The 13,833-nt window shown below is 44.4% G+C and overlaps 1 protein-coding gene across 2 annotated transcripts in view; it reads right to left on the reverse strand.

Moving 5' to 3' along the window:
- Positions 1-808: 808 nt before the first annotated feature.
- The window catches only part of DUSP10 (dual specificity phosphatase 10), a 114,841-nt gene continuing 101,816 nt past the window's right edge, over positions 809-13,833 (reverse strand). For both annotated transcript variants that reach the window (XM_069608600.1, XM_069608601.1), the window contains exons 3-4: positions 12,698-13,066; positions 809-1,946 (exon numbers count right to left, since the gene is read on the reverse strand). In XM_069608600.1, coding sequence (XP_069464701.1) covers positions 1,681-1,946; positions 12,698-13,066 — 635 coding nt within the window. In that variant the 3' untranslated portion in view covers positions 809-1,680. The remainder of the gene's footprint in view (positions 1,947-12,697; positions 13,067-13,833) is intronic.

Below are 13,833 nucleotides of genomic sequence, written 5' to 3' on the forward strand. Positions count from 1 at the left end.
ATTTACCATTCCAAGCAAAGTATGAGAATTCATTAAGTTGCAGCCATGCCACGTAGCATAGAGAACACGTGACTCTCGACACACATTGCATGAATCACAATTAGCTCACTCCAGGCACAGGCGGGGCACGCACCGAGTACTAATGAAAACCAAACACTCGACAGTAGAGACGTATGTATGAACTATGCAAAAACGAAAAAGGAACTCTGGGTACATTGCCATTTTAGGTGCAACGCATGGCAGAGGAAACACATCCGTAACACAAGTGGCACTCAAGACTATACCCACTCAATGTCTATTTTCTGTCAAAGTTTGTAAGCACTGGATTTCCCTGGAACCATCCAAGGTGAGGAGACAGAAATGCCAGTGACCTGATAACGGTCTGACATTAACACGACCAGGGGGCCAGATTACAGAAACTTTGCACTGGTGCAAGTTCACGGTATTAGCACTAGGGCAAACGTTGCCCTGGTGTAAAAATGCATCAAAAATGTATCTTTTTAGCACTAGGGCAATTTTAGCACTGGTGCTTTTAATAAGCCAAACTGCACTTGTTGAGGTGCAATGGTTTTTTAATGTGTCCCATTGTTTTTAAAAATAGGGCAAACTTTGCCCTAGTGCTAATACCGTGCAAACTTTGCACTTGCACCGGTGCAACGTTTCTGTAATCTGGCCCCAGGATGAGAGATCGTTTGCTCCTTCTAGCCAGGTGGAATCACACGGATAAAGTAGCACCACATCATCTCTGCACACGCATGTAAACAACCACAGATTGCACAACAGACAAACCAAAAAAGAGAATGCGCTATTGTTTCCAAAAGGAAGCATTTCTTAATTTTTATAATCAAAATTAAAATTGTACACAGACAACAGGAACACGCCATTATTTTGTGCGAAAATATCTTAAATAAAGATCTATATTCTGTCATTCTGATATACATATGTAACATGTATTATGGCACTGTAACCAGAATTAAATCAGCACATTAAAACAAAGGGGGGAAAATATAATTGCATTTGCTTAACCCTTCTCACCAAGTGTGGCGCGTCTTGCATTGTTATAGTAAGCACCCAGTCCTAACCTGTTTGCACACTCAAAACAAATTATTGCACAATACGCCATCGAAGGCATATGAAGGTCGATGCCCAGGCGGCGAAACCTCTGGATCCCAAATAGAAAAATAGAACATAAACACGCAAAATGAACAGATTCTGTTATAGCGGTGAACAGTGAACAGTCATTTGCAAACACCAGAGAAGGTCCCCTCTGGCCCACTCTGTCTTAGCGGGCACGTGACCCTCTTGAGCAAACCTTCGCAGGTTTCGGCCCCTTAGTTTTAGAGTGAGTACCACTTGTCACCTTCCTTCTGGCTCTCCATTACACAGTTGCTTTCTTCGGTCTATGAACCTGCACAGACTCCGAGCCATACGCTAGGTTGCAGGAAGCTACCAAAAAATGTTTTTGCTTGAAAAGAAAAACAAACTGCTTCTTGAGCCTTTGCCCTCTGGTCAGTTTTAGAGACGTGACCCGGAAGTCGTTCGGAAGACATGAAGCACCCTCTTGCCTCCTTCGCTCTAATGAAGCCTTTTCAGGTTCATTGTGTCATCCATCAGGCTCTCTCCCCTGCAGATGAACAATCAAAGAGTTCCATCGTGAAGCACCTTCTTCACCCGCTGTTGTTACACCACCGTCTCCACTCCCAGTAATTTGGGGGTCAGGATACGCGGCGTCACACCATTGTTTAGGTCTTCTTCAAACTCCAACAGCTGTCCCATAAAGTTAAGGTTTGGAGAAATGATTGGTCGCTTTCCTTTGACAAATTTATAGGCGTCGGTCATAGTCATCCTGGTGTGCTTCATCAGGTAAGCTATCACAATGGTTGCGGAGCGGGAGACGCCTGCTTGGCAATGGATGAGCAAGCCTTTCCCACACTGGTGAGCTTCCTCTGCAAGGGACAAAAAGGGAAACATTCAATGAACTTGCTTGACGGGTACATGGATGCAATCAGAATTTGAATACAATGGTAGTAGTCACAGCGTCGTACAATATTTGTATAGATGGATGAGTGGGGCACAAATAGGCAGATGGAGAGAGCAGAATTCTATAATCTTGCACATTTGGACCCCCATTTTGATGGGGCTAGCATGCTGCGGGAGCAGTGTAGCTGTTCAAAGGTTTACGTCATTGGATTTTCATCTATTTCTACGGAACGCAAAAGTCATATTGTGAAGGAGACGGCATCCTTTTGTGGAGGGTATGAAATGCCACAATCTGTCAAAGCAAATTGGTTGTGGTTTTCATAGGCACAGACTGGGGGCAGAGGACAGCATGAAATGTACCATATTATGTTCGTGCTCACCTTGCTTCAAAATAATATTGCATTAATGAACCTCAGGTCTTTCACTTGCCTAGCCTTCATGTGACACATGCATTTATATCACTGCACATCATTTGTATCACATATTTGTGATGTATTTGAAAGTGTATAGAAAATATATATCAAACCTATGTGGAGCATATACATTCATAAAGTGAATACTGCACACATAGCATGCCCATATATAATGTGGTATTCCAGTAAAATCTCATGAAGTTACATAGAATTTCATAGATAACAATTTAAAATGCGTAACAGAGTTGTCTAAACGCATCCCCAAGGGGGTATGAATACACCATGATGCCCCTTCTTCACATTTGTCTCTAAAATGGTTTGAGGGGATGTCTATGTAGTACTGAGTATGTGAAGGAATCCGGGTGAATTCAACACAGCAGAATGTCATGGTTGAATCACATGACCATCCTAATGAAGACATCTACATCATGTACTAGCATTAGACGGGGGGGGGTGAAAGGAGCATGGGAGATTGTGGGAGGATCTTAGAAATGGCACTTTACAGTTGCCATGGAGTCATCAGTTTCAATGCCAGCGAGGTAGAAATAGGACTGATGAGAAGCGGAAAGGGGAAATGAGCTCCAGGAGGTAAGGAAGTGGAATCAGCTTAAAAGGAAACTAATAAAGCAGACGGTGAAGCTGAATGTGTGAACATTGAATATTCCTGTCATCTTCTGCTAAACCGCAGGACGCTTATTTCTCAGATGATGCATGATTGGGGATATCAATTCTTGATCTCAATCTCATATATTTATTCTTCTAAAGTAACGCATTTATTCAACTGGCAAAGAAATGTTGAAGATTGCATAAGAATGCCAGTGTCCCTCTCTTAGGCCTGCTGGAGATTATAAGGCGCACCCGTAATGTATGCAGTGTCCGTGTGGGCGCTGGAAACCGCTCCTGCAATATCCTCATTTCATTACTCAATTACTCAGCAAGCTGGGCCCACTCAGCACACCTCAGGCAGAGAGGAAAGAGGGATGCATAAAGATGAGGTCTTGTCAGAGTAAAGTGCCGAGCGACTGTGGGGAATACACATCCAATGCGAGTTCTCGGGCTGACACTACACATGTGCCCGCGGACTCTAGGAGACCTTAAGTTAGACGCGTAGGTTGCACACGGCTGTGGGAAATGTCAGGGTAAAATTAGTCAAGTGCCCTGCTTTGAAGTCATGTTGTTCTGACCATGGTGCCAGCGGTTCGCGTTACTCTAATTTGGGCTGCTCTCCGCATGCATACGTGTGGCTTTTAAAACAACCCGGACTGGGCAGCAGGTTCACAGGAGTCCAGTACTGCCATATGCCACTTAGTGCAACTAATGCCACCATGCCTCACGCTTCCAGGTGGAAGCAGCTGCAGGATTGCAATGTGAGGAGTGGCTGGATGAACGGGTGCTCTCATCTGGGCATTGTTATGTGCATTCGTGTACACACTCAGGAAGGAACATCTGTATGCCGTGGTGCGTGCACCCTTGTGTAGAACTATATATAGGTAGGCGTGTATGACCAATAGGGATGATGTCCACATTGTTCACCAATGAACCACCATTGCCCGCAATTGCCTCTTAATCACTCCTGACAAAGTGTTGCATGCAGCCATACAAATAGCATTTCTGGTATGACCATAAGCTTAACCCAACCTGATTATCCCCTTTCAAAAAAGAGAAACCCTAGCACACAACCCCACCTTGCTTTTTGTTCCACCCTCCAAAACAAACAATGATTTCCCACCCACATATACACAAGTATACTTGTTCTCCTGTCACACATCTCCTCCCCAACCTCAGAACTAGCATTACCCGTTCATTCAGCTTATCCTTTATAAAAATACCCTCTCAAATCCCTTGAACGTCGAATGCTTTCGCTCCCAGCTATGGAAACTGCTCTCCTGAGCATCCGTGAAGACCTGCTCACCAACCTTGACTCTAACACCCCGTCCGTTCTTATCTTGCTTTATCTCTCTTCTGCCTTTGACACTGTCAACCATACCATCCTGCTCGACTGTCTCCGTGATAACCTGGGCACCAATGGTCAGGGTCTAGCGTGACTGACTTCTTTCCTCTCCGACCAACCCTCCCAGGTAAAACTTGGGTCCTTTCTCTCCAACATCTTTTTCTCTACCTTTGGTGTCTCCCAGGGATCCAACCTCTCACCCTGGCTGTTCAACCAATACCTGGCACTCCTTGCCCACCGCATCGCCACTCTCTCTCCCAACTTTCAGTGCTATACGGATGATACCCAGCTCATTTTCAGGCTCCTCCTCTCCTTCCCTCATCTCTAACTGTCTGTCTTCCATCCAGAAATGGTGTGCCGCCAACAACCTCTGCCTTAATGCCAGTAATACTGAGATTCTACTCATCGGCACACCCACTCCCTCCTTTCCTGCAGCTCCCTGGCCGGCCTCTCTTGGCCCTCCTCCCACTTCCACCTGCAAGGCTAAAAACCTCGGGGTCATCTTCGACTCTGCACTCTCCTTCTCCCCTCACATCTCTGACATCTCTAAGAAGTCACACTACCAGCTGCACCTCCTTAGAGGTATTCTTCCTTTCCTCTCCTTCCCCCAGAAGCTCACTGTCTCCAGAGCCCTGGTCCTCTCTAAGCTAGACTATTGTAACAGCCTCTATCTAAATCTGCCTGCCTCCACTCTCTGCCCTCTGCAACGTATCCAGAACAGGACTGCAAGACTTGTCCTTGGCCTCAAGCCCAGGGATCGTATCTCTCAAGGACTGAAATCTCTGCACTGGCTCCCAGTGGTTGCGAGGATTAAGTTAAAAACCCTCTGCATTGTACACAAGGCCTTCTGGGGTCTGGGACCGCAATACCTTCAACTCTCTCTTCCTAAATATCTTCCTTCTCGAGCTCTTCGCTCATCTGCCTCCAACTTCCTCAGGGTCAGTCGCTTCTCCAAGCAATGAGTTGGTGGCAGAACACTCTCTTTGGCAGCGCCTCTCTCTGGAACAGCCTTTCTGCCTCTCTGAAACTTGAGGAGAACCATCTCTGGTTCCGGAAGCACCTAAAGACATTCCTCTTTGCTTCTGCTTTCTCTCCTCCCCTACCCTGCTGAATTCCTGACTGAAATGGTACTGGTTACCTGGCCACCCCTTTCTGATCTCTGGCCCAGGCACCATCAATTGCCCACCTGCACTGCCTCCCTGGCAACCCCTGCACCTGGGGACTGTTTTCTGTATCCCTAGAGTCCCCCTACCAGCACTTATGTCTGCACTTCCTTGCACTTGCCACTAGCTGGCTGTTTTATTTGTTTTATTTATCTTATTTATTCCACTTTCCCATGCACTGCACTTTTCCCCTCTCCCTCCCCCCGTGCACTTTCCTTTCCCCATTCCCATGCACTTGCGCGATCTGAATGACACCTGTCCTCCCTTTGCCCCCCCTTGCCTCATCGCGCCTTGAAACACTTGTGTATAGGCGCATTATAAATGCCATATCATATCATATCATATCACTCAGAAGCGGCACAGTCAGGACGGCAGTGCTTCTGCCAAGTACATGGACACTAGCCCTGCTCCTGTAGGCCCACTATTGACCCAGGTGTGTCAGGGAAAGGTGATGCAGCAGCACAAGGATCTTTCTCATCATCACTGAAGACTTTGGTGCTACAGGGAGATGATGGAACGGGGAGAAAGCCTTCTAACAGCCCCAGCCTCTCCCCTGGGTCCCTCTGATTTGTGGAGACCTGTTGTAAGAGGCAGACAGTGAGTAGACGCATAGCTCATCGCCTTACCCTACTCTCCTCTCTACAAATATGGAGGGAAAGGTGGGAGATTTTTATTTACTTATTTATTTAAATTGTTATAACGCGCCACACACCCAGAGGTCACAGGGCGCACGTGGTACAAGCCTCAGGTGGTACATGGGCAGCCTTTTGTCCACTCTCCTTGGGTCTGCGGTGAACCCACGATAGGTGGGTGGAAGTTGGATGAAGGCTCTATGATGTTTTAGTGTAGAAGACATGTGTCTATAAACTGGTGTGATGTCCCAGTAGTTAACGACATCTTTTAGGAACCACTCTCTAAAGATGCCATATACATCACAAATATCTGCATTGACGGTTGCATTGTTCCAATCATATATGAATATATACATGTGCTACTCATGCATGCATTCTTTCTTGAAAGTGTGCATTACATGTATGTACTCACATATATACTCTTAAATGTTCTCATGAATGCAGTGTTTTTATCTGAAGAACAAATTATCATGAGTGTAGAAAACCCAGATAGACAAAACTGAGTGTCTGTGCCATTCATCTTGCAGAGCTAGATATTAGTTATATCAGTAGTAGGTGTTATTTCAACCCTAGCAGGTCACGGAAACTCCTTAGGCATAGATTTGCAAATCAGCAAATACAATAGAATATGCTAAAGGCTCTAACTGCTGTGAAATATCAAAGTTATATCAGTAGTAGGTGTTACTTGACCCCTAGCAGGTCACGAAAACTCCTTAGGCATAGATTTGCAAGTCAGCAAACACAATAGAATATACTAAAGGCTCTCACTGCTGTGAAATATCAAAGGCAGTGTTCCCGGAATCAGGCCTGCAATCAGCTGTGCCCGCCCTACTACTTGCCAGGCAGAATTATGTGAATCCCCTCCTGGCAGGAATCCTAAAGCCCTGGCTGATCCACTTAGCAATGATTGTGTGATATCTCAACCACTTTGCGCAGCTCACACGGACCATGATCTTGTTAAACTGGTCTGATAGACGCCCTAAAAGCCTAGTGCACATTCAGAAGGAAACAATCCCTACATCAACCCTTCGCTGCATTGGCTGTAGGCAAGATAATCAGGCACCATTAACCCCAGATCTATGCCGTCCTTCCTGACTTATCTTCAGCTCTTCGATGCCTGTGGCTACTCACAGAGGAAGTATGATCCACCAACGCTTGGACTTAACCAGGCTGCCTCTCAGCGATAGGTGATTGCTGGGCAAGTTGTCATCCCCGCCTAACCGGGCACTTTCTTGATGCTAAAATGTGGATTCATCTATCAATGTCCTGTGTTGCCTTTTATACATATATATATGTCCTCATTTAGATTAGGAAGCACGGATGTCTGGCTTCTTTGACTGCCATCAGTTTCAGATAACCAAATGGTTAGTAGATCACTTTACTAATGTCTCCTTCGTGTTGCTTCCAAACATTCTACATACTATCAACCTCTCCGTCCCGCCTAGGGCTCCAGAACATCTCATGAGCGTCTGAATTCTAATTTTCTTCAGTCCCATTATCTACCTGGTTTTTAAAGGACCCACTATGGGAACTTATCTTGATTCAGCAACTAGCTACATCACATTTGTACACCATCCTCAGCGTTATTCTCTTATAATCATGCTCAGCCTACTGACAGCATCCATACTGTCCTACCTTGCTCTCGGTCTTTGGTGAGCAAGGAAACAGCTTGGTGTCACCAGTCTAGCCATCTCACCCTCTTGCTGCTCTACCATACAGGCCCTAATGAGGTGCAGCCTGGATGGAAGAATAGGCTTCTAATCTGCAGTGCCTGTCTGTCGCTACGCTACATCCACTCTACTGAACTCTTTATTGAAAGTGGCTGCCTGCCTGACTTGAGGCTAAGGAAATTGGAGCTCATCACCTGCACAGCAAAGAGCTACATTTCCTAGCTGGCATCAAGGTAAGATCATTTTGTAAACTCTGTAAGGCAATCTATTATAAAAACAGATCAAATGTACCCTGCCAAGAAACTCTCCTGAATTTCCGCCACCAAATAACCCTGATACACCAATAAGAAATGCTTGCAAGACTAGATATACATAAAGTAATGAAACATAAACTGTGCAGACAAGTATTCCACAGCTATGCAGGCAGACTTGGAAACAGCTCCCATTGCCTATAGGACGCCCTTCCACTGTATTGCATTTCAATAAGAAACTCAAGCCAAACCTCGTCCTCCAAAACCTACCCTACCCATGCAGCTAGGATATGTAAATATCACCCCATTGAATCATTACTGAAGCCTGGCTACATGCCACCTTAAATCCAGCTCATATGTATCCATAACTACCCGACCCACGTGTTAATCACACCCCGCCCCCTGCAATGAGCCGTGTCCACATTATGAAAATACCCTGAAAAGATTCAACTCCGAAATATTGTCCTGCTTGTCAGCTGCTAAATCCTGGATGGTCCAGTACAGCTGACCTCTAATAAAACTGACATCAATATGCATGTATGTTTGCAGGGAGATAGCTATCTTTGCACATTTGGGATTTGTAAAGCAAAACGAAGCAACATAAGGGTGTGTATAGGGGACGCATCCAGACGGTTACAGGTGGGATGCACGAGCAGCAGATGAGCAGGAAAAGCCTGTTCCTCAGATGTTCCCTCTTGCAGCGCTCTGTTTACAGTCCCGCAGGATTGGGGCTTCCAGCGGTGTGTTGGCCTGCACAGATGTTGAGTTTCTCTGCCTGGTACAGCGGTGTTTAGGCAGTGACTGCTTTGTCTGTGATTCGTAAACATGACGCCTGCTTAAAGGGGTGCAGAGGGCAGCTCCTTGAGGATGGGAGTGATATGGTTGATTTCTCTTAGTACTGTGGTGGGGTGGGCTGCAGCATGCTGGGGGTTTCCGCAGGAGCCAAGGTGCGATATGGGAGTCCTTTTCAACACTCGCCATCCTCACCCCTCTCCTCCACCCACTACCATGGACCCTCCTGTATTTACCTCCAATCTCACTTGTATTTATTGATGATGTACAATGTGCCAGTTGCAAGTGGAACATTTTCTTTGTATCTGTTCTGAGCATTATTTTTCATTATATGTATATATTTCTTTAATACCAGAACGTAATTGTGTCTTCTTGTGTACACATTTACATCTGATCGTCTTCTTTTACAGCAAAACTGCTCCGGTCAGTCCTCTGTGTTATGTTAGCAAGGTAAGTCTTGACTACCCTCTTCTCAATTCTAATTGCAGTCTTTTTCTGTCCGTGCTTGCAATGGTATCTTGCTCAGTCTATCTGCTGCCTTGTGGCTCTAAACTGTGTCCTGTGGTTCTAAATGGGGTTGAGGTTCAGGGTAAGGAGGACAACCTTGGGGTTCGGGAATGCCACTTTTGGCACGTGATTTTTGAATTCCCATAAACGGGCTTGCTTTTATGAGACCAGAAAATAACACAAGAGCTCTGTGCCTGTTTGATGGGCTTTTCCCGGATGATGAGGGACATAGGGAATGACATGTTCTCCATGCATTTAACGGCTGCGCGCAGAGAATCTGCCAGTGTCTCCACCCACATAACAGTTTGTGGTGGGCGAAGAGGCTGGGATCCCTTTGCATGTGTGCCTCTCTTTTGAATGTCAAAAGAGCGGGCATTGTCCACAGGGATATTGTGTAATGATGGTCATCATGTTTGTGTGTGGCCATCGCCACTGCTGCACGCATATCCTTGTGATCCCACTCATTGTACACATGGCTTTAATGATGGCAAGGAATGTTGGAGACTGCCCAGATTCCAGGATAGTATCCACTCAATGTGGCACATGCACACAATCCTGCACATCAGCTCAAATGCAAGCCTTCTTGCTACAGGAGATTGCCTTTGTCTTATAGGGCAGTGCAACTCTATGCATAGCTTAATGGACCCAAGCTAATGTGCATACCCACAATACCTTGCTGATGTGTCTCTTAACTGGAGGTGCACTTGCAGCGATGGTTACTGGGTGTTAGTTGGCTCAGATGGAAAACTGTCTTTCACATTTCAGGAGAGAGGTTTTGTTTCAAGGCTTTTTGATGCCACCATCATTTTGCTGGTGTTTGCCCCAGTGCTCCAGTCACTGGACTGTCTGACTATTCTACACTGATGATGCCCAATAAGCGTGAAGCCAGGTCTGTCGTTCTCTACAGTCTTGGGAAATGTCTGTCTTGGGTTGAGTATGCTATGTAAAAAGTAGTACTTCTCTGTAAATCAAAGGCATTTTTTCTGGAGATTTGTGATGTCATCTTCGATGTCATGGGTGTTGGTCTTATCAGTGCATGGTGGCTGAGCGAATTATGGTTGCATAGCTTGCAAGAATATATATTTTTTTTTTACATTGCAACCATTATGCACCTTTAACAACATTTTTTTCAATGAATTTGATTGGTTTTTATTAGTGCAACTTAAACATAACATCCATTTAACAACGTTTTTCCAGTTAATTCTTTAGGTTTTTAGTAGTGCAACTTAACCCTAAGGTCCCTTTAACAAAGTTCTTTAACTGAATTTAAATGGCTTTAATACATGAAAAGGTTTCATGATGTTACAGCCCAGTATATAAGGTATTAATAAAGTATTAATAATTTCTGTTTTAACATATATGAAAGAACTAAACCTTGTTCAACAAACATATATTTTGCCGCTCATATTGATGTGTGTCATATTCAGCAGCACATGCTGGGGATGTAAGTCATGGTTGAATTGACTAGGGCATGAGAGTCGGCCATGACGCCAGCCCCAGCCCCACTTAACCGCCCGTGTTATTCGCTGTACCTAGCCATCCTGGTTCAGTGTCCACTATACTCCGATAATGTGACCAATGGCCAGTGCTCATGTCTTGCTGCCATGGTCAGTGTCCGCAATCCATAGGGCATGGGCTTCTGCCAATGCTGCATTCCCTGATGAGCAAATTAGAGCAGACATTTGTCCTTGCCGAGGGCCATGCCCACTGCACAGGCACCATAGTTATATCACTATTTTTTGTATCTACCTGTTGACACTTTTCAAAAAGTAAAACACAGGACAAATTTGCAAAAGCAGGCTTTCCTGTCCTTGCCAATGCTCCCCGCAAAGGTTTGCTGCACATCCGTCTAGCACTTCAATCTGTAGCTGCAAGCAGAATAATTTTCCCCATCCAAGTCTATCTCGATTTCGAAAATGTTGGCACCCCTCATGACAAAATCCCTTTAAACATTGCACAAACATTCAGAATTCAGTCTATAATCTGTTTGCAAACATGTATGCAGTTTCACTGAAAGGCGCCAAAGGTATATTCCATCTAACAACTGTTCTTCACCGACCATGCAATCCACACACATGTATGGATGTCCTTGAACATTTGTCAAGTTCGCGAACCATCACAGCAATGTCCCCAAACATATGAGATGTTCGTGGACATCAGAGAAGAAAAACACCTGATTTTTGGCTTTTCTTGACATATCCCATGCCATCCCCATCACTCACCCCTCACCTCCCCAAGATTGTTTCATTTCTTTGACAAGTGTAATGTTATGTTTTTTAATATGATCTTATCGCAATGTTCGCAGACTATGGGTGCAGTTCGCGAATACAACATGGCATTTGTTTAAAAAGTTTGGCGTCACTGCACATTTTTAATTGATCAATCAGTGGCCACTTATGAGGTCTGTGAATGTTATGTGACTCCCTGATTGGTCTAGAGATGTCCAGGGACACCCAACTAGGGAGTGAGTACACAGAGCAGACGAGGAGATCAATACTTTTTGGGACATTTTGATACAATTTCCTGGACGGATTAACACGTAATTTGTAAAATATGCTCTCGGGAACAGGCCTCTTTTCCTCGCGCACGTTTGGTACAAATCCGTCCTGCGGTTTGGGCTGTAGCAGCAAGCGCATTTTCTTTCAATTCCTGTCTATCCAAGTTTCAAATGTTTTAGGAGCCTCTCTGTAACTTTGCCCCCTCTTGACGAAACTGCACACATCTTTGCAAAATAATTCAGAGTTGGCTGTATACCTATTTTTTTGCAACATTTTGTGAGAATTTTTGAAAAGTGCCAGAGATATAAGCTACCCAAAAAATGTCTTCCTTTGGGAAGAGCAACTTAACCATAACTACAGGATCGCTACCGCAGACCCTGTAATATATATATGCTAATGAGTCACTGCTTTCACTTTTTCTTGGGCCATTTTACCTGCATGACATTACTATTGCAGTGCATAGATGCAGCTTGCTCTAATTTGGTGTGCTGGATAAATCAAATCACAGCATATGTATTCTGTAGTTGTGATATAAATACATTGCTTACAGCTAATTTATTACAAAATATTTTTACTGATATATTTTACCGATTTTTAAAACATTTCACCTTCAAATGCTGGTCAACCAAAAACCCCACCCCCACCTCTGTAAACTCAATATGTCCTTTCCCAAACCAACCATCTTTTAAAACATGTTTTACATGGTTGGTGAATTTCATTGCATTTAATACTCTGCAGTGAACATTGTATGTGCAGTGCATATATAATGAAATCACTGGGTACATTACAGATGAACATGATACATTGGGAACATAGTATATAAAAAAAGATGTTATTTACCAATGAATTCGAAGGCCTCTTCGAAGTATTGCCTGAGATTCTGCTTGTTGCTATCAGTGGCGGGCAAGCGTTTATAGTTGAAGATACCCTTCTCATAGTGATAAAGCGGAAGGTGGGTGGTCACATTGATGATGTACGCTATGTTCATCCTCTGCATGGTCTCCAGGTCCTGAGCATCATGTTCGTTCCCAAGGAACAGAAAGGGCAAGATGGAGGTCAGCTCCGCATTCTCTATGTCCGGGGTAGTTGGGATGGACTGAGGTAGTATGGATGGCACCATCGAGGCTCCCCCTCCATCTGGGCACTCCTGAAGTTGGAGGGAGTTGTCACAGAGGTTTTCATGGTTCTGTTTAAAAGTGCTGAGTCCACCTGCAACAAAAAAAAAAACAACACAAAACTATTATACTCACAAATAGTTTTAAAGACATGTTTGTGATTGAGATGCAAAAAGGAGAATTTGTTCCTACATAGTGCAACAAGATACAGAGAAATAAATGACATCTTTGTTTCTTAACAGGGTGGTCTGTTGTAGACCATAGTTGATGTGCTACCTAGACTGTTCGCGAGGCAGTCAGAGATGCCCTTATGGGAGGGCAACTTGGAGGGGCCCTCAAAAGGCTGCCTGATCTAAAGAACTCAGTTCCCATTGTTCCCAAACTTAAATAGCACAAGTCAGGATATTTTATGATGTGCTGCTGAAGCTCTGAACCTATTGCTTATCTGTTGTTGTCAAGTACATTCCGCTCTGATCTTTTCATCCTGTGTTCTCTGTCCTATACATAGTTTGTGAGTCACAACCACACAACTCCTGTGGCATTCTCACCTTTCTATGGCGATTATATTGATCATGCGTAATAGGCAAAGTTGAAATGCTGATTGCTAAATCTCAGTGCCATGCTGGTTCAGAAAATAGCTCTGTGTGCTACGCACTCATCGCAGAGATCTATGTTCATATGCAAGATTACAATATTAAATTCCAGCAAGGTCAACTCTTCCTTTCCTATGTTTGAAGTTGATAAACCTGCATGTATTTGTACTTTTGATTGTAGCACATCAGGTGCTATTATCAGCAATCTACCTATGCCCAATAGTGGTTGCTATAAAATAAAATCTAGCATAGCATCAGTATGATGAAG

The sequence above is a fragment of the Ambystoma mexicanum genome, chromosome 4q (assembly GCF_040938575.1).
Source record: "Ambystoma mexicanum isolate Mex_15411 chromosome 4q, UKY_AmexF1_1, whole genome shotgun sequence".
Taxonomy (NCBI): domain Eukaryota; kingdom Metazoa; phylum Chordata; class Amphibia; order Caudata; family Ambystomatidae; genus Ambystoma; species Ambystoma mexicanum.